The 27,556-nt window shown below is 41.3% G+C and overlaps 1 protein-coding gene across 1 annotated transcript in view; it reads right to left on the bottom strand.

The window, feature by feature from the left end:
* Positions 1–5,856: 5,856 nt before the first annotated feature.
* The window catches only part of LOC113010984 (protein FAM151A), a 509,869-nt gene continuing 488,169 nt past the window's right edge, over positions 5,857–27,556 (bottom strand). The window contains exons 10-15 of the mRNA XM_026150329.1: positions 13,016–13,189; positions 10,522–10,695; positions 10,133–10,306; positions 8,895–9,068; positions 7,378–7,424; positions 5,857–7,229 (exon numbers count right to left, since the gene is read on the bottom strand). Coding sequence (XP_026006114.1) covers positions 6,691–7,229; positions 7,378–7,424; positions 8,895–9,068; positions 10,133–10,306; positions 10,522–10,695; positions 13,016–13,189 — 1,282 coding nt within the window. The 3' untranslated portion in view covers positions 5,857–6,690. The remainder of the gene's footprint in view (positions 7,230–7,377; positions 7,425–8,894; positions 9,069–10,132; positions 10,307–10,521; positions 10,696–13,015; positions 13,190–27,556) is intronic.

The raw sequence follows: 27,556 nt of genomic DNA, 5'->3' as shown, positions 1-27,556 counted from the left end.
AGAGAAAGCAAGAAAGAATAACAACAAAAGCTACTGGGTTACATACACTTGTGTGTAAAGTGGTTAAGTAGAGCAGAGAAGTGCTAGTGTATATAAGAACCAGTCAATTTATCATAGTTGTCATTACCTGGATCTATAGTACCATTAGAAACCTTGAAGTTGTTTTGTGTCTAAGACTGCATTTTTGATCTGCATAATATTGCTAAAATTAAAAACATGGTGTCTAAGAGTGATATTGAAAAAATTGTTCATGCATTTATGGATGGAACCATTTTGATTCCCTTTTAAATAATCCTAAGTCCTAAAAGCTATCTGTAAGCTCTTCACATTGTGTTCATTGTATTTATTCCACAACCAGTCAAGGCAGGTGTTCATAAAAAACAACTACCCTCTCAGATGCATCATTTCTAATTTGGTTTCTTTGACTTCGTATACGCCTCCATTTCTTTATCTCTCACAGGAAATGTCAGAGCGCTTGTGTTCGGCTCTTTTTCAAGGGGAGGTAACATAAATGAGCCCAGAGACGAGGGGGGGCAGATTAAAAAAACACAAGGTTTATTACCACAACTGAAAACACATAGTGAAACGACTCACTAGGCACTGAGGCAATTCAAACAAAAAAACAACTCTCAAATTTTCAAATAACACAAGAACACTAATAGAACACGAGTCATCTCAAAGGCCACAACTCAAAAAACAGAGGCTCAAAAGGCAGCAGCACAAAGGCAGAGGCAGGAGGGCCAGCCTACGTCTGTTCAAGAGAGTCGAACATGAGTGAAGAATCCTCAGCCTTTTGTACTCCCAGGTAAACGCAGGCAGCCGCAGCAGCCAACGGTGTGTGTGGACTGGTCAAATACTCGTGTCAGCCAAAAGCGTTTCTCTATTCTCACTGACAATTTAAAGCATTTAGAACTATGAACCACGTTTGGTAAATGAATTAATTTTTATATAGCCATTTTCTATTCTCCCGGAGTACTCAAAGCGCTGTATAGCCTCATTTACACCCACTTCTAAACTCAAGTGTAAACTAACCAACATTCACACTCTGATGGATGCATCGGAGAGCAACTTGGGGTTAGTAAGGATATTTGGCATGCAGACTGGGGAAGCCAAGGATCGAACCTCCAACCTTCCAATCAGTAGCTGATCTGCTCTACTACCTGGCCAAGGTCTTTCTGTGTGGAGCCTGAATGTGATGCCTGCGGTTGTTTGGGATCTCTCCCAGTACTTTGGCTTCCTTCCACAATCCAAAGATATGCAGTTAGTGGGTTTTGGCTAATTAGTGGTTCTAAATTCTAAAATAACATGTACCAGTTAAATTAAACTACAGGAGAGTCTTAAAGAGAAAAAGACATTTAGACAGCATCAAATCGCAACATCAGTCGCCTCAAGGAGCTTTATACTGTAAGGTCGACCCTACAATAATACATCCAGAGAAAAACTCAACAATCATGTGACCCCCTATGAACAAGCACTTTGGCGACAGTGGAAAGGAAAAACTCCCTTTTAACAGGAAGAAACCTCCAGCAGAACCAGGCTCAGGGAGGGGCGGGGCCATCTACTGTGATTGGTTGGGGTGAGAGAAGGAAGACAGGATAAAAGACATGCTGTGGAAGAGAGACAGAGGTTAATAACAGATATGATTCAATGCAGAGAGGTCTGTTAACACATAGTGAGTGAAGAAGAAACACTCAATGCATCATGGGAATCCCCCAGCAGCCTACAGCTGTTGCAGCATCACTAAGGGAGGATTCAGGGTCACCTGGTCCAGCCCAATAAGTCTCTTGATGGGGGTCCTGTACAATGAGATGATAAACATGTCAGCCGACTGACTAATTCTACATATACTGTGGTTTAAAATACAGGAATTTGATTGGACTGTTAAATTTAAATTTTAAAGATAAATGCCAGAGATTTTCACTCGTCTTTGATGCCATCAAAATGAAGTTCAGTGCTCCCATATTTGAGCACACGTAATAAAAAACTTCACATTGCAAAAGGGAAGTAAAAACATTTTCTTAATGGCATATAGTTTCATTTTACAACACAATTACTGTGAAATAAAGCATGCAGAATACCTTTTAAACAATCACAGTCACATACATGAATAAAATGTCATTTTTATTTAACTTTCACACTGGATTGATTTTTTTTTTGTGATCAACATTTTATTGATTTAAAACGGGGTTGGGGGGGGGGGGGGGTACAGACATATACAGTACAACTGTAAACTGCAGTAGCAAAGCAAACATTAGCAAACAAGGCATAGGGACAGCAAAGAAAAGACACAACAACACAAAGTTAAAACCAATTATTGCCTCTTCCAGGAGATAACTCTGGATGAGAAGGTTTTCCAAGCGTCAACAGTCGTGGGTCGAGCTTTATTTAATTTTGCTGTGGTATGTTCAAAACCAATAACACGGATAAGACATCGTCTCCAGAATGATTCCATACAAATGTCAGGACAGAAGCATTGCTTTGTAATAGTCTTCTTTGCGCTGGATTGATATTTTTGTTTGGACCGCAAAAACAAAAATTTCCGTAGTTATCTTTTTAAAAAGTTCCCAGATGGTCCTAAAATTATACTTCAGAAAGTATTTTAGTTAAAATCACTGTAGACGGCCTGTGGGCATCCTCTCACTGCAGACATGAGGTAATATAAGGATTGCTCTGAATTTTTTGCTTCATCTCAGTGTATTTCTTCCCATGTTTTCCAGACTCTTGACTATGAAACCCAAGCGTCCTATACTTTCAAGGTGGAAGCATTTAATGCAGAGCTAGATCCCCGTTTCCTCCATCTGGGGCCCTTCAAGGACTCTGTGACAGTCGAAATTAACGTACTGGATGTGGACGAGCCTCCTGTCTTCACCACGCCTTACTATTCTTTGGATGTGTACGAGGACACTCCCCCAGGAACCATCATTGGCTCAGTGACCGCTTATGACCTGGATGCTAGTAGCAGTGCTGTCAGGTGGAAAGCGCTTCACAGATCTGTGGAATTATGTCAACAGACTGTTTATTTTTTTAAGTATTGTTAACAGTATTATTCATTTCCTGGAAGGCTGGAAATTGTAACGATGTTGTTCTACATTATAGTTTGAATTGGATTCTTGATCAGAATCTAAATTATTTAAGGTGTCGCGGAAAAATACAACAAAATAAAATGATCTGACCAAGACAAAAACTGGTATTTTGAAATTATATTAATAAACGCGAATTCACTGTGTAATTGTGTAACTTGATTAGAAGCGTCCTCCTGAAAATAAGCCATCAGAGTAACATCCTCCTCTCTGCCTCTTAATGCGCCCCGGTTGCTATGGTAACGTGTAAATATTTCTTTCAAAATAAGACTCACAATTGCAACACGGGAGGAAGGCCTTCCATTAGGCCTCCTGTCCTAATTTTCTCTCTCCATGAGGACACTCCAGGGCCAAGCGCAGCAGTGGGTGACCAAAATGAAAATGATGAGGAAGTGAAACAGCCACCAACGACAGGGAGGAACAGAAGAAGAGACAGGAATAATGAACTGCCAGACCTCATCAAAGAGTACATGAGGCAGAAAAGAGAGGCTGAGGAGAGGAGAGCGCAGGAGAACAGGGAGAGGATGGACAGACTGTTTTCACTTCTTGAAAGATTAGTTCCAAAATGGGGTAGTTTAATAATTTAGACTACCCCACCCTCCCAGAGGCATGCCTACCTATTCGGACCTGGATATCGTCTTCCAGAGGTGGTGTGTGCCGCAACAATCTAAGTCATCTGCACCGTGCTACGAGCAGAGACACAACTATGACGCGGATGGCTCTACCAAATGTAAGGTCACAGGTGAACAAGACTTTTATTTTAAATTACTTTTTCCTCTCTTCGGGGCTTGACATCTTGTTCCTGACAAAGACATGGATTTGCCCTGATGACTCCTTCTCCTTCTCGGAACTTCTTCCTCCTGACTGTTCCTTCTTTAGCTCACGGGCTACGGGTGGAGGTGGTGGCTTAGCCTCATTTTTTAAAAATATACATAAAGCTTGGCAGCAGCCTTCTCCTACCTATGGTAGCTTTGAAGTTCAATTAGTGGAACTGGTCAATTCTTCTAAAACCTTGTGTGGGTTTATCGACCGCCGAAGTATAATAAATTCTTTATTCATGATTTTACTGATCTGTTAGGATCTATTTTTGTTGAATAGGACTGTGTTCTTATTACTGGTGATTTTAACATTCATATTTGCTGTAAGGATGACCTTTTAGCCACAGACTTTCTTACCTTAACTGACTCTTTTAACCTTGTTCAGTGGGTTAGTGGGCCAACCCACTTCAAAGGCCATATTTTCAATTAGATGATGACGACCCATGATCGGAAGGTCGGGGGTTCGAATCCCCTGAACGGCTAACCTGAGGTACCCGTGAGCAAGGTACCGTCCCCACACACTGCTCCCCGGGCACCGCGCTGGTGGCTGCCCACTGCTTCACTGAGAAAATGGGTTAAATGCAGAGAAGAATTTCCCCACGGGGATCAATAATAATAATAATAATGGATTGCATTTATATAGCGCTTTTCGGGACCCTCAAAGCGCTTTACAATTCCACTATTCATTCACTCTCACATTCATATACTGGTGAAGGCAAGCTACAGTTGTAGCCACAGCTGCCCTGGGGCAGACTGACAGAGGCGAGGCTGCCATATTGCGCCATCGGCCCCTCAATAAAGTATACATTACATCATACATATACATCATTATCACGACATTGCTCCTTCGTTGCACTGCTTCCTTGAGTGCACGAGAGAAGTTAGAGAATGGCTTTCAGGCAATTCCCTTATCCTGAATGAAAAGAAAACGGAGATTGTAGTGTTTGGCAACCATATCCCTAGGGGCCTATTAACTGATACCTTTGGTTCCTTTGCCACTTCTTTCTCTGACTCGGTTAGTGACCTAGGTGTCCTGCTGGATAGCTCTTTCAAATTTAACAAACAAGTGTCTTCAGTAATCAAATCAACTGCGCCTTATTGCTAAGGCTAAGCACTATGTCCCTCATAAAGATCTTGTAAACTCATTCATGCTTTTATAACTTTTAGATTGGGTTACTGTAATTCTCTCTAATTTGGTCTTCACTCTGCTCTCCTTCACAGACTCGCCTCCTGACTGGTACTAGAAAGCATACCTCTATCACCCCTGTTCTTGCTGATTTGTATTGGTTATCCATAAAATATCATATTGAATTTAAAATATTGTTGCTCACCTTTAAAATTATAAATAATTTAGCCCCTAGCTATCTGGTCGATCTCCATAGTCCACATGTCCCTGGGCGAGCCCTCAGTTCTTCAGCCCAATTACTCCTGGCTCAGCCTAGATCTAGACGTAAATCTAGGGGTGACCGTGCTTTTGCCCTGGTTGCACCGAATCTGTGGAACAACCTTCCTATCACTACCTGTGCGTCAGACTCCGTTTTATCTCTTAAATCCCGTTTAAAAACGCATTTATTCAACATAGCCTTTCCATCTAGTTAGTGTCCCTATTTTATATTTGGTTCAATTTCCTAGTTATGTGCTTTATCTTTCAGCTATATCTGTTCTTAGTACTTTGTTCTTATATTTCCTTCTATTGCCGTATAATTAGTGTCCTTTACCTGATGACATATGTGGTACTTTGTTAATTGTCTTTTATTTAATGTATTAATTTTCCTGTTTTTATTGTAAAGCACTTTGGTGTACCGCCAGTCTTTTAAACGTGCTATACAAATAAAGTTGTATTGTATTGTATTGTATTTGAATATATTTGTTACATTGTTATATGTGTTGCATTAGTTTAAAGGTTTTATGTTATTAATAAATTGATTAACACAAACAATAATTGATACTGAACTCAATTTGATTTACAGGCATTTTTAACATGATGAACATAACGCTAACTATGAACAATATTACATGGATATTTATTTGATAGCAATAAAATAAATAACAACAATTAAACCAGAATATTTCAAATACACAGTATGTAAAGATGAAAAAACAATATTTACAATTGTTTACACAGGATTAACCTGAGTGACCTGTTCCTGGATCATTTCTGTAACAACTGTAATAGATTACAGGAAGTCTCTGGCAGTGTTGCTGAATCTGCTGGAGCAAGATCAGAAATAGATGGGGTGCTGCAACTGAGACCTGCGGTTTGTCTTTTCTGGTCGGTGATTGTAGAATCTCACAGGGTTGTCTGCAAAGAACTTTAGCATGCTTCCTCCCACTGTCCACTGCATCGTCCATCCACAAGGTTTGCAGGGCTGGCTCACTCCATGGCTGCCACACCACTAAGATGTTTTCAGAAATATGCAAGCAGGACATGGTGGATGCTATATTACTACTAGTATAATACTTGTAACTCTGTAGCAGACAACAGTTTGATAAAGTGCTATGTACAAAAAGAAAACAAAAGATTAGATTCTATAAGTTTAAATGGCATTTAGTTTATATATTTTATATAATAAATTACATGTGTAATAATGACCGGTGTTGTGCCAAAAAATGATCGTCTGCCAAAAACCGATTTCTGGTTTTTGCCCAAAACTGATTACTTGTATTTAAATTGCTAAAAATACCTTGTTGGTCTATAATACGTGAAACATATGTCAAATGTATTAATGTCATTAATGATGTCATTCGTGATGACATGTTTCTCTAACAGGAGGACACTCTTTACACTCAACTCAGCACAGACACACTGAGGAACCTGGAAACAAGAACCTAAATCCAGGATAAAGAGTTTGAGTGAATGTGGTGTTGAAGGTGTGGAGGTGGATCAGAGTGTCAGAGGAAACTCTGTAGAAGGACAGAGTGCCAGCAGGACAGTCCACATACACTGCTACTCTGTTAGAGACAGAGGAGGAGGAGGAGGAGGAGGAGATGGATGTTCCTGTGTTATTGTGTCTGACAAATTGAGGACCATCATCAGTGCAATATAGACTCCAGGACTGATCATTAAATCCAAACAGACAGCCATCACCTCCTCCTTTTCTTCTGATGCTTCTGTAACTCACTGATATCTCAACGTCTCCGCTCCACTCGACCTCCCAGTAACAGTGACCAGTCACATCATTTCTACACAGTAGTTGAGTCCAGTAATCAAATCTGTCTGGATGATCAGGATATGACTGAACCTCCTCCACACGTTTCACCTTCCTGTTGTTGTCAGACAGTTGGAGCTTTGTGTTCACTGTGTTTGTGTCGATTGTGAGTTGACAGGAATCTGATGGAGAGAACAAACACAATCCAGCTGCAGTTATTGATCCATCATCTGTTCATTGATTGACACTTTGATGATGACTCCTGACATGATGAAGATGGTTGAATGTGTGCTGCTTTGTTTTCATGAATCCCATTAAAAACACACTTACACTTCCTCAGACCTGGTCTCAACCATCGGACTCCAGCAGGCTCCACCCTGAAAGGAGGAGGGGGGTCAGACCAGCACAGTCTCTTTCAGCATGCACACATGTACATTACATTGCTCTCATACACATGAACATTCATAGTGTTCATCAAAGTGAAATTCTGTAGAGATGTGTTTGTCCCATTTCCTCATTCCAGACTGTTACAGGTCCCGGATGGAGGAAACACAGCACAGATGACCCTCTCTAAAGACTTTATTGTCTGGCCCCATCCTGCTTTATGACTGAGGCGAATCAGATGTGCACAGGACAGACTGCCATTTCTCTAGACAGGGTTATCTTTGTATTAGTCCTAAAAGATTAATCAACATGATGTCTTGAGTCAGTGCTGCAGCACAGTAGTTTTACAAAGACTGTGATGCTGGCACTGTTTCAGGTAATCTCCCAAGTTAGCATCCCTAAAGAGATACTGGCCATCTCGTTCATGTCTTGCACACTGAAAGAACAGTACAAATTACTTGGCATTAGATTTATTTAGACCAGCATCTACCAGCCTCAGAGTGAAAGGTTGGTGGAGCATCTCAAAAAGACTTCAAAGGTCATAATTCATAAATTAATTCACAAGAAATGCAATTGACTTTTTTGTTTGCAGTTTAGGAAGTGCACCACACCTCTGCAGGAATTTCTCCTTTTGACCTGCTGTTTGGCAGCAAATCCTGTGGGTGTTGGACCTAATTAATGAAAAGTGAAGAAGGTCCAAACCGAGTAAAAAATGAAATATTTTCTTAGAGCAAAACTACACACATAGGGCTAGTTGTGACGAGAGGATATGCTCCAGGGCAAAATCAGCAGCACTTATAAAAAAAGAGGGGCTATGCTTAAACAGTTTTCACTAGGAGACAAACACCCTTCATCTAGATTAAACTTAGTTGCCAAGATGCAAGGACCCTTGGTTACATGGTGAATAAGGGCCATTTACCCCAAGTGATCTTGTGGCTGGGTACACTGTCTTCACTATTATCTAGTGGGATGCCACAGCTGGAACATGATTTTTTTTTTTTTATAATAAATTCACAACACAACATAATTTCCCTGTGGTTGTTAGGTTGTCACACAGTCCACTTAAATACAACTTTACCAATAATTTGTTTTTAACATTTTGATCAATTTAGGCTTAGTCCTTGCACTGTCCCTAAACAGAAATTAATCTAATTTGAATCCAGTCAAAAGTGAGGGAGGGGATTATTCTTTAAAAAGACTATGCCATTAAACATACAGACATCTATCCAAACAGGTTAATAAATGGTGAGCAAAATCCAGTTATGAATATTGGTCCTGGATTAGTCCTTTTTGTACACCACACTGATTAGTATTTCTTTATAATCCCGTTTGATTAATATTTGTGTTTCTGAAAATATTCTGGCATGTGTCATTGTCACATTTGCATCAATCAAATAGCAAGTGATTGAACAACACAGAAGATATTTCCAGCTCTTCCTCTTCTTCAGACATTCTTTTCATACCTTAGTGTGTCCAGTTTCCAGCGGGGATCCTTTAGTCCAGCCAACAGCAGCTTCATTCCTGAGGCTCCTGGATGATTGTAGCTCAGGTCCAGCTCTCTCAAATGGGAGGGATTAGAGCTCAGAACTGAAGCCAGAGATGTACAGCCTTCCTCTGTGATCAGACAGCATGACAGACTGCAGAGATACAAAACAATCAATCCATAAATATTTATGTAGCAGTAAACCCTACAACATTACAGAGAATGCCTGAAAAAACAGACATTTTATTGGAGTTCTACTTGGGTATATTGGGCAGAAAAAAACTGCCTTTTAACAGGAAGAGATGTCCAACAGAACTAGGCTCAGGGACTGTTGATTCAACTGTAACTATATGATTCAATTTAAAAAACAAAACAAAAAACGTTTGAGGTGTAATCTTAAAAGCAAAGATTGTCTCTGTCTCCTCAGTGCAAACAGGGCCCTGGTTCACTTTGGTGTTGCTTTGGCCATGCACCTCTTGATTTTTTCCAACTTTGAATTTTGCACTGCTGCTGGGTTAACAGTTTTTACTGTGATTTTAATGATATTTCAATACAGAAACTCAGAGATTCATAGATTATAGTGGGGAGGGTTTGTTGTAACATTTTAAAAAAGTTCAACTTTGCAGACTGAGAGTAATTGGCTTTGTTTAGATATGGGTACTATGATGTCTCAAACATATAATATTGCAAATGGCAAAACTGTATTTGAGAACAAGAATTTACACTTTAATTCTAGACTCAATGGGGGACATAGGAAGAGAAGCCAATTTGGAAATAACAGTTTTTAACTTTCTATTCACAGTCACTACTCGCTGGAGCATTTTAGATCAACTGAAACCTTTTTAGTCAGTATGTACATATTTTTTTCAGCATCAGTCAGAATCAGAATGTTTTAGATTTTATTGGTGTTGATCACAACGGGGATGCCAGTATTACATTTATCTTATTGTACTGTACAATATAAAGCGCCTTGAGGCGACTGTTTTTGTGATTTGGTGCTATATAAATAAGATTGAATTGAATTGAATCTTCCTTATACACAATAAAAGACATGAGACGATGAGAAAACAGTCCAAAATTCCTGCTGATGATTTGGAAATATTTCAGACAATGATTCAGGGTCTACTAATCAAACCAAAGGCAAATAAAATGCACCTGACAATTTTATAAACATTTATTAGAAATTGTAAGCTTGATTATGCATTATGGAGAGTTGACCTGAGACTTTCCAGTGTACAGTGTGGACTCTCAACTCCAGCACACAGAAGCTTCACTCCTGAATCTTCTAGGTTGTTGTCACTCAGGTCCAACTCTTTCAGACTAGAGGACTGAGAGCTCAGAACTAAGGACAAAGCTTCACAATTTCTCTCTGAAAGGTTACAGACACTCAATCTGGAAAATAAAGAACACAAAAACAGTTTGGGGACTGGCTGGAATAAATTTTGCCTTGTTTTAAACACATCAGAAATGTGGGAATTCCCCGTGATTTAGAAGAAATTAAAAAATACTGAGATACAACAAGAAACATGTTAAGTTCAAATTTATTAGCTACTTTAGACTGGTTAATCATGTCATTTAAAGAACAATATAACATTGTTGGATGGGACCTTAGTGTTTCCAGTGCACAATGTGGACTCTGCAGTGCAGCAGACAGAAGCCTCACTCCTGAATTTTGTAGGTCGTTGTTACTCAGGTCCAGCTCCCTCAGATTCGAGGTTTGGCAGGTGAGAACTGAGGACAGTGCTTCACAGCTTTTTTCTGAGAGGAAACAGCTACTCAAACTAGACATAAAGAACACAAGAATAAAATCAAACATCATGGATTCAAAATACTTTCATGGTGCAATGAGGAGGTTCTAGATTTGGCTATACACACACACACACACATCCATAGAGCGCAGTTCTAGGAACAGCTAAGAAAATGCACAGGGCCCACAAGCTCCCAGACCTCTGGTAGAGGACCCGAGCTTGTCTATAAATATAGATATCTATCTATCTACATATATATATATACATACATACATGCATATACATATATACAGCGGGGAAAATAAGTATTTGACACATCAGCATTTTTATCAGTAAGGGGATTTCCAAGTGGACCATTGACACAACATTTCCACCAGATGTTGCCATCAAGCCAAATATTGACGTCATACAAACAAATCAGAACATATAAGTATACAAGTTAAACCACAATAAATAAAGTGAAATGACACAGGGAATAAGTATTGAATACATGGAGATAACAAGGGGCAAAATGACATAGAAAGCCAGGAGATCACCTGAAATCTGTCAGTATTGATAGAGAAATCCTGTCCCCTATCAGTACTAATTGATATCAGCTGCTTTAGTCCTAATTGATGGCCTATAAAGGCTCCTCATTACCCAGAAGGCACACAGGAAAGACTTCATGATGGGTAAAAGCAAAGAACTCTCTCAAGATCTTCGTAATCTTATCGTTGAAAAGCATTTTGATGGGAATGGTTATAGGTGCATTTCCAGAATGCTGAATGTTCCTGTGAGCACTGTGGGGGCCATTATCCGGAAATGGAAAGTGCATCAGTTCACCATAAACCTGCCACGATCAGGTGCTCCACGCAAGATCCCTGTCCGAGGAGTCCAAAGAATAATCAGGAGGGTTCTCCAAGAGCCAAGAACCACTCGGACAGAACTTCAGGAAGACCTTGCATCAGCAGGTACTGTTGTTTCAAAGAAAACTATAAGCAATGCACTGAACCGCCATGGCATCCATGCACGCTCACCACGCAAGACTCCATTGCTGAACAAAAAGCATGTCAAGGCTCGGTTAAAATTTGCGCAACAGCATTTGGAGAAGCCTGTGGATTATTGGACGACTATAGTATGGTCAGATGAAAGCAAAATTGAACTTTTTGGCAGTCATTCTACACACCATGTTTGGAGAAGAAATGGCACTGCTCACCACCCCAAGAACACCATACCAACAGTCAAGTTTGGGGGTGGAAGCATCATGGTTTGGGGCTGCTTTTCAGCAAGGGGTACTGGCAGACTTCATATTATTGAAGGCAGGATGAATGGAGAGATGTACCGGGACATTCTGGATAAAAATCTGCTGCCATCTACCAGGAAGCTAAAAATGAAAAGAGGGTGGACATTTCAGCAAGACAATGATCCCAAACACAAGGCCAAGGAAACAATGAAGTGGTTTCAAAGAAAGAAAATCAAGTTGCTTGAATGGCCCAGTCAATCACCTGACCTAAATCCCATAGAAAATCTATGGAGAGAACTGAAGATTAAAGTTCATAAAAGAGGCCCAAGGAACCTTCAAGATTTAAAGACCGTTTGTGTGGAAGAATGGGCCAGAATCACTCCTGAGCAATGCAGACGACTGGTCTATCCATACAAGAAGTGTCTAGAAGCTGTAATCACCAACAAAGGCTTTTCTACAAAGTATTGAATAAAGTGTGTTCAATACTTATTCCCTGTGTCATTTCACTTTATTTATTATGGTTTAACTTGTATACTTATATGTTCTGATTTGATTGTATGACTTCAATATTTGGCTTGATGGCAACATCTGGTGGAAATGTTGTGTCAATAGTCCACTTGGAAATCCCCTTACTGATAAAAATGCTGATGTGTCAAATACTTATTTTCCCCGCTGTATATACACACATATATAACAGGCTGTAATTACTGTCATTGAACTTTATGAAAATCAAATAGATATAGCAATTGACTGAGATTTGGAAATAATAAAAAATAGTGAGGCACAAGAACAAAAGGATGACGCTCACCTTTAGAGGTAAGTATTTCTCAGGTGCATTGAATATATAGAATAAACTGTAGAAAACTAAACAGCAGAAAGAAGAAGAGAAATAACAATTTTAACATAAACCACTGGCACACTCAAGGGCCTGATCAACCCTGGCAGGGCCTCCTTGGATGAGCGTGTCTAGTGATAATGGCCGAAACGCCGATGAATCCTAGGTCCTCTACTGACGATGTGTCCCAAATTTTAATATGATAATTTAGATCAGATATTTAATCCCTAAACCTAACCAAGGAAAAATGGCAGATTAGACTGGGTAAAAAAACGAAAGTTATACATTTAGCCGACCTCAGACTTTCCAGTTTACAATGTGGACTTTGTAATGCAGCAAACAGAAGTTTCACACCGGAATCCTGAAGGTTGTTGTTACTCAGGTCAAGCTCTCTCAGCCTAGAGGACTGACACCTGAGAACTGAGGACAGAGCTTCATAACTTCTCTTTGAGAGGAAACAGCCATTAAGTCTGAAAAAAGAAAATCACCTACATTTATCACCATGTCCTAGACGTTTGGGAGAATGGAATGGATTTTGATTAGATATTTCATAGGGCCGCACAATCACAATAGATAGATTAGCAGCAGTTCAGTGTTACTGCTATGAAGCATTAAAAACATCTTGTATTTGACTGTAAATACTATCTAAAATACGTTAAAATTTCAAGGGATAGTGCTTTTAGTTTCTTCTTTTTTTCCCTTTAAAATCCACAGGACAGTTTTTTTTAACTAGAATAGATATTTAAAAACTAAAAGTATAGTCACATGTTTACTTACAGAGCTTTTTTGGAGGCTTTGATCACTGGCAGCAGCCTCAGAAGAGCCTCCTCTGAAGCAGAGTATTTCTTCAGGTCAAATACATCCAGATCTTTTTCTGATGACAGTAAGATGAAGACCAGAGCTGACCACTGAGCAGGAGACAGTTTATCTGTAGAGAGACTTCTTGATCTCAGAGACTGTTGGATCTCCTCCACTAGAGAACAATCATTCAGTTCATTCAGACAGTGGAACAGATTGATGCTTCTCTCTGCAGACATATCCTCACTGAGCTTTTTTTTAATGTACTGGACTGTTTCCTGATTGGTCTGTGAGCTACTTCCTGTCTGTGTGAAGAAGCCTCGCAGGAGAGTCTGACTGGCCTGCAGTGAAAGACCCAGGAGGAAGCGGAGGAACAAGTCCAGGTGTCCATTTGGACTCTGTAAGGCCTTGTTCACAGCACTCCGGTGGAGAGATTGAAGTTTTGGTTTGTCAAATAATTTAGAGAATTTGAGGGTTGTTTGTTGTTCTTCCAGCAGATTGAGTCCAGACATGATGAAGGTCCGATGGACATGAAGAGCAGCCAGAAACTCTTGAACACTCAGATGGATGAAGCAGAACACCTTGTCCTGGTACAGTCCTCTCTCCTCTTTAAAGATCTGTGTGAACACTCCTGAGTACACTGAGGCTGCTCTGATATCGATGCCACACTCTGTCAGGTCTGATTCATAGAAGATCAGGTTTCCTTTCTGCAGCTGATCAAAAGCCAGTTTTCCTAGATACTTAATCATCTTCCTGTTCTTGGGACTCCAGTGTGGATCTGTGTTAGCTCCTCCATCATACTTGACCATCTTCATTTTGACCTGAACCACCAGGAAGTGGGTATACATCTCAGTCAGGGTCTTGGGCAGCTGTCCTCCCTCTCTGGTTTTCAGCACATCCTCCAGAACTGTAGCAGTGATCCAGCAGAAGACTGGGATGTGGCACATGATGTGGAGGCTTCCTGATGTCTTTATGTGGGAGATGATCCTGCTGGCCTGCTCCTCATCTCTGAATCTCTTCCTTAAGTACTCCTCCTTCTGTGGGTCAGTGAACCCTCTGACCTCTGTCACCATGTCAACACAATCAGGAGGGATCTGATTGGCAGCTGCTGGTCGTGTGGTTATCCAGAGGTGAGCAGAGGGAAGCAGTTTCCCCCTGATGAGGTTTATCAGCAACTCATCCACTGAGGTGGACTTTCTAGGATCAGTTAGGATTGTTGTTTTGTGGAAGTCCAGAGGAAGACGACACTCATCCAGACCATCAAAGATGAACACAACCTGGAAGTCTTCAAAGCTGCAGATTCCTGCTTCCTTGGTTTCAGTAAAGAAGTGATGAACAAGTCCCACCAAGCTGAACTTTTCCTCTTTCAGCACATTCAGCTCTCTGAAAGTGAATGGAAATATGAACTGGATGTCCTGGTTGGCTTTGTCTTCAGCCCAGTCCAGGCTGTATTTCTGTGTTAAGACTGTTTTCCCAATGCCAGCCACTCCCTTTGTCAGCACTGTTCTGATTGGTTCATCTCTTCCAGGTGAGGCTTTAAAGATGTCTTCTTGTCTGATGGTTGTTTCTGGTCTGTCTGGTTTCCTGGATGCTGTTTCAATCTGTCTGACCTCATGTTCATCATTGACCTCTGCAGTCCCTCCCTCTGTGATGTAGAGCTCTGTGTAGATCTGATTCAGAAGGGTTGGGTTTCCTGCTTTAGCGATCCCCTCAAACACACACTGGAACTTCTTCTTCAGTGCAGATTTAAGTTCATGCTGACAAACTGCAGCAAAGTGTTCTTGATGGAAAGCAATATATAGAAACTAATTATGTTTTAATAATCACAAATTACATGTTTAATTTTCTAAAGAAACCACTGTTTGAATACATTTAATCCTTTAAAACCAGTCGGAGCGGGAACGCTCCATTTTGCGTAACTATTTTTAAATGCCTGTAGAACCACATAAGCTAGCGCAATAATTTTTTCTTGCATGTGAAACCGGAGGAGTTGTACTTGCATCTTATGCCATCAGCTTGTCCTAGGTCACTGTTTCTTTCCATATATAGCTTTGCAAAACTTGCGTAAAAATCACTGGCAGCAACAAAAACACAATATTCCAGAAACACGCTTTGCCGATCCGATCATAGCACTTCCTACATTGGAATAGACATCAGTGTGAACTAAAGGGCTTTGGAGAGTGATGTAACGAAAGGGGGCGTGGCCAGGATTTTTGGTTGAGGTGCCATCTTTCTGGGCCAAACAAAGTTCAAGCAAAAGAGGAGCGAAAGCACACACATCAGCCATGGTTCGCACTTGCTGTGTGGTCGGCTGTAATGTTCGATCGCACGACCGGCAAGGGAATAAGCTTGAGAATGGTATATCTTTTTATGCTTTCCCAACCTGGAAGCAACATGAGGGAGCTCATGTATCGGATGTTACCAAGTGAAGACGTCAAGCCTGGATAGCTGCTGTGAGACGAGCTGATATCCAGTTCTCTTCCATCTCCAAATATCTGTTGGTGCTCAAGACATTTTCATTCCGGTAAGTTCTAAATATGTTCATATCACTATTTATAGCTTATTAGTTTTATTTTCGATGCACTCTGAGGTCATAGCAAATTACAACAAACATCCTACTGAGTGATTTTGCAGAATTACTCTCTATTTATAGAGTTGCTAATTATTTGGCATTATTGCAGGCAAACCAGCCTATGAAATGGATGAAACACATCGTGACTGAGTTCCAGCGCTACACAAGAGACCTGCTTCAAACATACCACCATGCCAATCAGATTACTTCTTCCATGTGAGGGTGAAGAGGTGACCCTTCTGGATAAGATGGTGAACAGTATGGTAGTAAAACCAGGGAAAAATGAAACTTGTTCCTGTTAAATATTTTTAAGTCTTGTACTGTATAAATAGCAGTAATGTTTCAGAAGTACAGTAAATTAAGTAGTGTTAGCAGTGGGTGCTATCATGTAAACGCTGTCATGATTTTATGTGAACATTTTGTCATTTGTAAACTATAAATGGCATGGATTCTACATTGTAACTGATATGATGATCTATAAAGTGGTTTTAATTTTTTTTTAAAAAGGCAAAAATTAGTTTGTTTCTTTAGTCAACTTTTGAACAGTGGTACTCAGTCAGTACATATTCAGTAAATGTAAATTATTTACATGGCAGTGCACTTCAGGCATAAGTCTAGACAGTAGATAAAACATTATGGGTCATTCCCACAACCCACAGCTTTACTGTGTTCCAGCAAAGTATTCAATAGCAGTGACAACTCCTCCACCGTAGCAGGTGGGATTTTTCTTTTTTTGAGGACGGCTCCTTTTACCTGTCACTACAGATGGTCTGTTTATGTTTTGATCAAGAGCCTTTTTTTGGGCAGCTGAAGAGGAGAAGTCCATCTTAGGGCCAACCTCTGGCTGCATCTTGGTCATATTCCCCAGCAAAACCCAGTATGCAGGTTCATCTGTAACAGTCCTTGTGCCACAGATCAACACTGTTGGTTCTACATTAAACAGAAGAGCAGCGACAGGGGTGCAGGTCTCCGTGACTCCAGCCATACAGGTGTAGTGGGCGGCCCACTACACCTACCCAATCTTTGGTGAATTGGATGTGTCCCTCCAGAAATTTCTAATTGCGAAACTGGTTCCCCTTGTACGCGCTGACTCCACAGACAAGGTACGATAATATATCAGGCTACGTCAATAGCGGTAGGTCTTCAGGGTTTCTACTCCACGGGTCCACATTTCCAATGTAGGGAATTTTATGCAAGTACTGCCTCTTTGCATCCAGATGCAATCTGTCTCTGTACCGTCCTTTTTCTTTTAAACTGCTTTAAGAATGTTTCTAGCAATCGTCCTTCCAAGATAGTGTGTTTGTTTTGATTAGTGGCCCAGGAAGATGGCGCGGCGCTCCCACAATGCATTGTGGCGTGACGTCAACTCCAAAGCCCTATCGTATGTCTGACATTACGTGCCCGGAACCGGAAGTGACATAATTTTCGCGGAAAATGTAGCTTTTACCTTCGTGGCCTTATAAGCCTACACTTGTGTTTTTAAAAGTCATGTTTGACTTTATGCCTTGTAAATTAGAATAGACAGCTAAAGCTAGAAAACTAGAAGCAAGGGATGAACAGAATGTGGGAAAACCGCCAACTGGACAACAAGAAAAGGGAGACTGAGGACTTAAACCCACACATAGGAAAACTAGGGGATGGGAAACAGGAAGAGACTATCAAAATAAAACAGGAATTATGGAGAAAGACTTACACACCAGGCTTTCCACAGGGACTGAGAGGGGAAAAAACAGACATGAGAAGAAGACTATCTGGTAAGACAGAAAGGGAAAACCAAATGTGAAGAAAATGCTGACTAAACCCAAGAGAAGAATAGATCCCTAGGGAGGAAAATGCTAAGATAACCAAGAGCAGAACTAACTAACTAACAACTAACCATAGCAAACTTTATACATAAGGTAAACACAACCATGAAACTAGTGGTATAGGATATTCCAATAACCCAGCAACCCAGTAAAGTCCAGAAACATAGACATAGACAAAGTACCATGACACAGAAGGTTAAATCTTTAGATAAATCCTCTTACTGCTCTGCAGACGGTCAGCTAACTCATCCTGCTTCATTCTTTTTAGAAAGTCCACTGTGATCTTCATAAATGCCTCTCTGCTGCTGCTCCTCTGACTCTCTAAGCATTCTGGGTAATCTGGACTCAGAACCTTCTGGATCTTCTTCAGCTCGTTCCTCACAAAAGTGATGATGTTGTCCTCCAGCAGCTGGAACAGAATATTTATGAATGAGCCAATCAGACTGAAATCATGGAGCCAAACATCAGATCCATGTTGGACACACTGACCATCCACTGGTCTACAAAGAGCAGCATGGAGATGACTGTGAACAGAATAGATGTAAAAGTAGTTGTTGTACTTGTACAGACCATAAATATGGAGTCCAGATGTGTTTGATGCTCCTGGGCAGACTGACCACTGGGAACCTCTGAACTCTCCTGGTCCACTCTGTGGCATAATCAAGGAGAATTACCGAATTTCCCAGAGGAACACACCCGAGGGATTAATAAAGTTTTATCTAATCTAATCTAATTAGTTCAAGGACAGAGCACAGATGAGTAAGTTTTCTTCTCTGTGTTAGTTCTCAGAAAATGCAATCCCAATCAAGTTTGTAAAGCTTTAAATGGTATCTCAGATATATTAGGCCAGGGGTGGGGAACTCTGGTGTTCTGCAGGTTTTAGATATCACCCTGGGTCAACAGACCGGAATCAAATGATTAGTTCATTACCAGGCCTCTGGAAAATTTCAGGACATGTTGAGGAGGTAATGTAGCCATTTGAATAACCTTTGTTGGATGAAAGACACATCTAAAGCCGGGAGGACACCGGAAGTTCCCCACCCCTGTATTAGGCAATTTCATTTATTTTTCCAGATGCATTCTCGCACCTACCCAGTCACACCAATCTCATATTGCACCATTTTGAGATATGATTCCTAAACAATAGCTTAAAAATGTGAAAAAATATAAAACAGGCTTATGTTGCTGCCACTTAGTTCAGCTCACAGATCTGGTTGCTGAACTGCACTCACTTTAGGTTCAGGCTTCAGCCTCCATTATAATAGTTGCCGACAAGTGAACATTTATTTCTGCATGTGCAGTTTTCCATTTGCCTCACTCCAGTTGAGTACCCTAATATTTGTCATAGTGTTTTCTTACTAAAGATCATCAAAGGCATCTCAGATATCTTCTAAGTTGTATTTTTGTTATACAGAATTCCTCTTTTGAGGGGACCAAATGAGACATTTTCAGTGTACTACGCACTGCATTAGTTCACATTAGAATAAAATACTTCAATGCAGAGTGTGTTTTTGATGTCTTTATTTTGTGCATTAAACATGGGGATGTTTTCTGTTGTTGGCAGGTGGTGGGACAGCCCTATTCTGAAAATTTTGTCACTTGTTGTCACTGATCACTTCCTGTTTGCTGAAGTGGATTCTAGTCATTTAGAAACCTAAGCCTTGTTATTAAGAGACAATTTAAATGTGATTGAGGTAATGACATGTTTGCATTGCAGCAACAACAACACCAAGCAGTTAAATCAACTCTGAAAGAGTTCATGTTCCTAACAACTCACCTCTCCACAGCAGACGCCTGATGAACTTTAAAATCAATGGGCCGGTCTTCAGACCAGTCACTCTGTAAGGACACAGAGCTGGGTGGAGGTGCAGGTTGGTTCCTGTGAATAATGATGGAGCAGTGATGGGAGTGCTGAGCTGTGACATAGAGAAGAGTCATGGACAGTTAGAAATGGTCATCTCACCTCTGAGCTTTGGTCTGGCTCTCATGTTCCCCACACAGAGTGGTTTTAGAGCGAGGGACTCCCTCCTCTCTTTCCTTACACTGATCCATGCTGCTGAATTCACATCAGCTCACACACACTTTCTACCTTCACCTGCAGAGGAAACACAAATCATTCATGTGCACATTGTTAATCTATTGAACCTGCATCCCAATATTGTTGTTGTCCCAATGTCTCCCCGTCTTGTCTCCTGTTCGCTGCTCTATTGTTGTCTCTTTCTCTCTTGACCCTCATCTGCCGTGGCAGAATTCTTTGCGGGTTCCCGCCTCTGGCCAACACAACTGCAATCAATCTGTTGTGCATCATCCTGACTCACCAGTGACTATTTAAGATGGCTGTTCAGTGTTTCTCATCGCTGGATCATTGTACGACACTCGTCTTTGCAATGCCAGCTCTCTCTAGTTAATTCCTTGTCTCTTGTGATTTTCCTGGCTACTAACCATGTTCTCCATGTCAATAGAACCTGCCTTTTCCCCTGGAGTGTGTTCGTGAGTGTTTTCTCGAGTGGCGAGAGGACGTTTTCTGTGTGTGACCAAACAAGAGTGTGGTTTTCCCTTCCTGCCCCAGGTTTCCTTATAGCTGTTGTCTTCCCTTGCACATTTTTATATAGCACTTGGTTTTTTGGTAAATAAACTGTTCAATCTCTTTTTAAATGGAGTCCTGCTCATGAGTCCGCTCAGTGACTGTGACAAATACAGGAAGTCTAAATTAGCTTTGTGTTTAAAAAGTCCAGTATCTAATCCTCTGAGTGTAGGTGTTTTAGAGCTCGGATGGAGCTGATGAATGAGAGAATATCCCAGTTCTAACTGCCTCTACGCTCTCTGGATGTCCACGCTGCCTACTCTGTTAAAATCTGGCCTTGCAGGCCTGGTACTTGCCTACCACGTTTGTTGCATCAGCTCCCCTCTAGATCAGTCCTGTTGGAATATAGCAGTTTAGCAGTGTGAAGAACAGGCCCCAGGAGTTCCTTTTCAAGCCTACAGTAAGTTGTAATAGCTTTTGATACTGCTGTAGATTAATTCTCAGTTGCTCACTTTCACTGTTTCACAAAGTAAGAAGGTAATGTTTACAGTTTAGTCTTTTTTAAAGATGTAGATGTATGACTGACTGGACCATACACTCTTCCTGAATTTGTAGGGTTTTTTTTTTTTTACACTTTTAACACATTTCTAAAATTGGAAGAGAAAACACAACAACAAAAGAACAATTTAAAAATCAATTTTGTATCTGAGCGAGAGAGTATATCCATGTATGTGTTTATTCTTCTCCCGTTTTCTTTTGCCTTGTCCGCTCAGGGTATGGAGCTTTGAGAAACTACCTTGTTGTGACTGTAATCACTACACAAACTCACAGCAAGAAAGTCCCGTATTCAATTCCACCAGCAGGCCTCGGTCATTCAGTTTGGAGTTTGGAGATAAAAGACTTTTGCACCGGGTTGGATACATCCAAACTCTTGGTTATCTCTTCTCCAAGGTTATCTTTTCTCCAACCTTCCTTTGCCAATAGAGGAACCAGTTAGTGCCATACTGTCCTTCCAGGGCCAAATACTGTCCTCCATCACTCCTTTTAAAACTTCTGAACTCCGCTGTGCACATAATTTCTCCCTCACTTTCGCCAACATCACTAAACCTTCTCTCCTTGACACAGTCATTCGAGACAGGGCTCCAACAAGATGACTACTGCCTATAAGGCATTGTCATCTCCTATGAGGTTATTTGTCCCGACTGCAGTACTCTACTGGGCTCTGCCAGTTTTGGGGGGTTACCATCATTGAGGACAGGTCTCCTCTAATCAGTCTTTCAAGTCAAGCAACCCTTCCAAAACTGCTCAGCGTTGCCTCTCTTCATTTCAGAAATCTGCACAGTAGTTATTGCTACCCTACCCAAAGTAAATTAACCAGGCAGGCACCCCTTCTCAATCGTCTACTCTAAGATAAGCACACGTAAGCATTTACGAGCCATTAACTCGAGTCTCAAAATCCCGGCAGGCGTCACTGTCAGTACTTCAGTTCAGAGTCAAGCCTCGTCGCTACCTGACCGAGGGTTCCCCTCATTCATCAATCAAGGTCTTTCAATGTCCAAAAAGGAACATGCCCCCTCCGGGTCTTATTTATATAAACATATTTCGTTTTAAACATATTTCTAGTTAAACCTCTGGGCTCGACGGACGCGACGGCACGTCGAAATCACACGACCAAATCAAGACAACACAGCTACAAGATGCAGCGACTCAGAGTCTCCATTTCAAATTGGGTCGAAAGTGTGGACTTCAAACTATATACCACTCTTCACTTGCAAGTGAAAAAAGAAAAAACACCCCTTCCTTATTGGCGTTAAAGTGTACCATGTCAGCCAATCAAAAAAAAAAAAGATATGGCAACAGTGACACCCGCGACGCAAAGCGGGCGAGCGAAGGAAAGAGAGAGAGAGAGAATTTTCATATGTGAGACATTAGGGACGTTTAGTGTGTTTGGAGGCTACAGTTAGTGTGTTGTGTAGTTATTGTTTTGTATTGTGTGTCAGTTATACTGCTGAATGTCACATTGGCTCCAAAAAAGCCACCAAAACCAAATTCCAGTGTAAACGCTGTCTCCACATGGAAAACAGGACTCATACACCTCCTGCTGTCAGACCTGCAGGGTTTAGACCTGTGGTGTTCTCCTCTGTCTTATACTAAATACAAACTATTTTTTTGGACTGGCACAAATAATTTGTGTGCCTTCTTATTTGATGCAGAACACCTAATTGTTCTGTAAATAGTATTAAATGGTTATATAAAAAACGCCTGAGGCCTTGGCTGCATGTTTTAGGTAAATAGTACCATATAATTTTGTTGTTTGCAAAACTTGTGCATATTTGTTTTTAGAAATGTACAATTTCTATTTGCATTTCAAGTTATGAAAATGATTTGTTAAACATGTTTGTGGGTTTTACAGTAACAAATATATCTTTTTTCTACTCTGATTTTGAATTTGTTCTCTGAATTTAGATCAATTGTGCTAATATAGTATGTCAAAATGAAAAAATACCTCAAATTTCAGATATTTCAGGTTGTGCTGAAAATAATGATACCAAACAAGGCAAGATAAACAGTTTTTAGGTTTATCTTTTTAGAGGTAAAATCAAAAGTAGTCAAAAACGGCCAATTATATCCAGGACCCCAGAGGGTTAAAGAAATTTTAGAAGGATGTCCCTCAACAGTGTAAATGCAAAAAAGTTGCATAACATAACTTCCAACCATGTGAAATTTATTTTGAGTGTCTTCATAGTTTTATTTTTGAGATACACCAATTTTTATGTGCTGCAGGAAAAACGAAAATAAATATTAAAATGCAAATTTGAAAAAAACAAAAAAACCTCAAAACAAACTATTTCCAAGAGTGTAGTTTGAGTTCTAAGGATCCCAGAAACTATACAGATAGACATGAAGTCAAAAATAAAAAAAACCCCCAAAAAGCAAAAAACACCAGGATATCTGTAAATCTGTAAACGCGCTATAGGAAAAAAAGCTACAATTTCCACAAAATGATGTCACTTCTGGTTCTGGGCAAGTAATGGCGGACACGCTGACGTATGTTGCAACGTGGGAAGTGTTATGAACGGCTAATCGTATCAGCAAAGCGTGGCCTGTCACTACCTGATCCGTACCGGAAACCTGATCAGTACCACGCATGTGCGAAAGGTGTCTACTTCCAGTCGAAGCATTTTAAGAAAGTTATGGGTCAGAGTATCTAAGATGTTAAGAATAATAAGTATCTCTTAAAATTTTTGCAATAATGAAACATTTCAATATAATGTAGACAAAAAAATGAAAAATAAAAAGATTGTTACGGATCAGGACTCTCCAATCCGTACCGCGCATGTGCAGATATTCTCTTCTTCTTCTGTTTCGTTTAATGGCAGTTTACTCCCCAGTGTACGAGGATACCGCCACCTGCTGACCTAGCGAATGAACCCTATTGTAAACTGAACTAGCGTCATTGCAAATGTGTGTTAAATTTGATTTAAATGGACTGGTTCTAATATAGCGCTTTTCTACTCTCTCTGAGCACTCAAAGCGCTTTATACAACTAATTCATTCACCCAATCACACAAGCACTCCTAAGCATCTAACATTCATATACATCCACACTCCGATGAGTGCATCGGAGAGCAACATGGGGTTAGTATCTTGCCCAAGGATATTTGGCATGCAGCCTGGGATCGAACCACCGACCTTCTGGTTAGTAGCTGATCTGCTCTGCCACCTGAGCTACAGCCACCCCACACTCGCATAAACGAGTGATACTCGAGTGTGTTTATGCTTGTCTGTGTGGAGAGGATTGTTGGAATAGTGATGATGATGTCTGCTATCAATGTCAATTGTCAGTAAACTGTCATGGTCCGAGGAGCTGATGGGATGCCCACGCCCACGGGTGTGGCTGTCAACTCCACACCTGCATCCCATCCCAGGCGATCTTCAAATGGACTATTTAATCCAGCTCAACCAGCTGCTCCACACCAGTCCATTAGTCGCCTCTCAGCGGTAACATGCACCCACGTGAAGGTGGTTGCGAAATTGCTTCCTTGTGCGCTTAGGTAACAGCTCTGCGTGTTTTAAGCCCTCTCCTGCCTGTCTTCCTGCCCGCCTGGAGTTTTGGATCACTACCGGTACTCGTCTCCTCTATTCACCTGGAGTTCCCCTGCGGACCCTCACCCCCCTCCAGTTCCCACGGCCCCACCTAGACCATAAGATTAATTCTCTACCCACGTATGCTGTTATTTCTCCATTCCCCAGTAACCCTCTTCCTCTTTCTGTTGCAGCCTCCCACAGTCCCGATTACGGCATTCCTGAGTTATTTCCCGGTCCCTTGGTTTTCTAGTTACCTGGCGTGTTTTCCTTTGACCCTTCCGGGACACCCTTAGTTAATATAAAGTTTATTTTGTGTGCACCTTGGCGTGTTGTCTCTGCTTCTGGGTCCAGCTTGTGTGCTGAACTACGGTTCATGACATAAACACTTAATCTGGTTGATGAATCTTCACGTGACATATTACTAAGTCAGTATTATTAAGTCTGTAATTAGGCGCCATTCTTCTTATTTTACGGCGCTGTTGTTCAATCGGGGGACGTTCTCTGTTGAGGAGAAAACCCTGATTTTTTTTGTATACAGATTATCTATTGTTTAGGACCAGGACCAGACGAGGCGGGACCAGACAAGGCGGAAGCAGATGAGGCGGAAACTGACGAGGCAGGACCAGACGAGGCAGGGCCAGACGGCGTTGAAGCGGATGCGGAGGCTGGACCAGGCAACACTGAAGCGGATGCGGAGGCTGGACTGGGCGGCGGCGAAGCTGAAGCTGGACCAGGCGACGGCGTGGGCGAAGACACAGAGGCTGGACCAAGCGGCGGCGTGGGCGCAGACCCAGAGGCTGGACCAGGCGTGGATGAAGACACAGCTGCGGAACCTGATGGCAGTGGGACGGCTGCGGAACCCGACAGTGTGATGCTGCAGGCGGTGATGCAGCTGGAGGTGATGCTGCAGGCGGAGATGCTGCAGGAGGAGATGCTGCAGGAGGAGATGCTGCAGGCGGAGATGTGGATGCTGCAGGCAGTGATGTGGATGCTGCAGGTGACGGAGTAGAAGTTGCAGGGGATGATTCAGCGGGTGACGGCTGAACAGACTTCCCCGGACTGTCACAAGACATGAGAATGTGCTGGTATGGTCCCCTCAGCTGATGAGGCGTGGTGCTGTGTGGGCTCCTCGGACCCACCAGCTGACGAGGCATGAGGCTGGATGGGCGATTCGGGCCCTCCAGTTGACGACCCTTGAGGCTGGATGGGCGACTCCGGTCCTCCAGCTGTCAACACTTGAGGCTGGACGGGCGACTCGGGCCCTCCAGCTGACGACACTTGAGGCTGGACGGGCGATTCAGGCCCTCCAGCTGTCAACACTTGAGGCTGGATGGGCGACTCGGGCCCTCAACATTATGCTGGCTTTGGATCTACTTGATTACTCTGATTTGGTATGTGACAATAGCTTCATTCTCTTCCTGGATTTTTATAAGGCTTTTGATACAATTGAACATCAATTTATTTTCCACTCTGTGGAAAATAAATTGAAAAATTTGGCTTTGGAGAGTTTTTCTGTGAAGTTGTCAAAACCTTATACACAAATGACAATAGTTCTATTAAAATGATTAACGGCTCCGCCCCGAGATTTGATCTGAAACGTGGTATTCGCCAAGGATGTCCTATTTCACTATATTTATTTTTACTTTGGTGGTTACAATTCTACCGGTGTTCCAGATTAACTGGCGTCACAGTTCAACTGGTGTTGGTCATGCAGATGTGTGGCAGACTTGCTTTAGAGGAGCCGCTACCGACAAAACAGCAAATAAACACCAAATATTTTATCTGTGACATTTGTGAGGTTACCTCAAGCACGAAACAAATTCAAAATAGGTGATAGAGCCAGCTGCAGATGTGTGTCACAAGTTAATCTGGCTGTATAATAAACAGAAACAAATGATCCCTGTTGTCTTTGCTTATTGACTGGCTTTACTCACGACAATCCACATTGCTGGCATTGCTTTTTTCAGTATGTTTGGGGGTTAATTTGAATGCACCAGTGTAAGAGCAGCCACTCAGCCTCTACTGCAGATGTGTGTCACAAGTTAACCTAGTAGTAGGCTATGGCACTTGGCCACAGGTGGCAGTAGTGGACTGACCTCCATGTGAGACTGCTCCAGCTGCTATGTGATAGTCAGTAGATCTGCTACCAATTTCTGATTATAAGCAAGTTTTGGAAATAAATCATGAATATTCCTAGCTTAGCTTTAAAACCAAGAAATTCTAACTCTCCCCCACACTCACAAACAGATGACAAATCAACTGACACACCTGACTAACTCACTTTCTTAAATCCACTCACTCTCACTGGCTCTGTTTATTACTAATCACTGTGTAACTGCTGTAAATTCACAGTATCTGCCATCTCCTTACAAATGTTTATTATATTAACCACACTTATACAGACTGTATATAAAAACCAACTCTCCAGCCATGTTGATGAATTATCTATATTCGCTGGAAATGTTAATTTCCGCAGAAAAGACACAGACAGACTATGCTTACAGGATGTGATGATACAACACTAATTAAATATGGATGTGTCATATATTTGCTCAGACATATGTCTTTGTTATGGGACGAAATATTGAAATCATCAGGAACAACAGGAATGGTGATTTCTATAACTTTGTGTATATAATTTGGCATTTCTTACTGATTTAGGCAAAAAATAAATACATAATACCATTTCATTTATTTTAATGTTTTATTTGCAAGACGCAAAAGCAGACAAAATAGAAAGTTCCAAATGTATTGTGCATGAAACGAATTCAAACATAGCGATTGAGCCAGGTGCAGATGTGTGTCACAAGTTAATTTGGCTGTAGACTATGGCAGTTGGACACAGGTGGCGGTAATTGACTCCACTCTATTCGAGTGCACACAAACCAAAAGAATGACAACGACAACAAGATTTTCCCGATTGTTTACTCTTGCTGTCTTGTGAACAGCATCGGTGTGGTGACGTTTATTTGTTTGCTGTTTTCACCTTCTTCTCATACATGAGGATATCACCAGGTAAACTCGCGACATTTTTTTACATTTTGTTGTT

Source organism: Astatotilapia calliptera, chromosome 18, assembly GCF_900246225.1.
Source record: "Astatotilapia calliptera chromosome 18, fAstCal1.2, whole genome shotgun sequence".
Classification (NCBI taxonomy): Eukaryota; Metazoa; Chordata; class Actinopteri; order Cichliformes; family Cichlidae; genus Astatotilapia; species Astatotilapia calliptera.
Note: the sequence above shows the minus strand (reverse complement) of the source record. Positions and strands in the feature narration are given on the sequence as shown.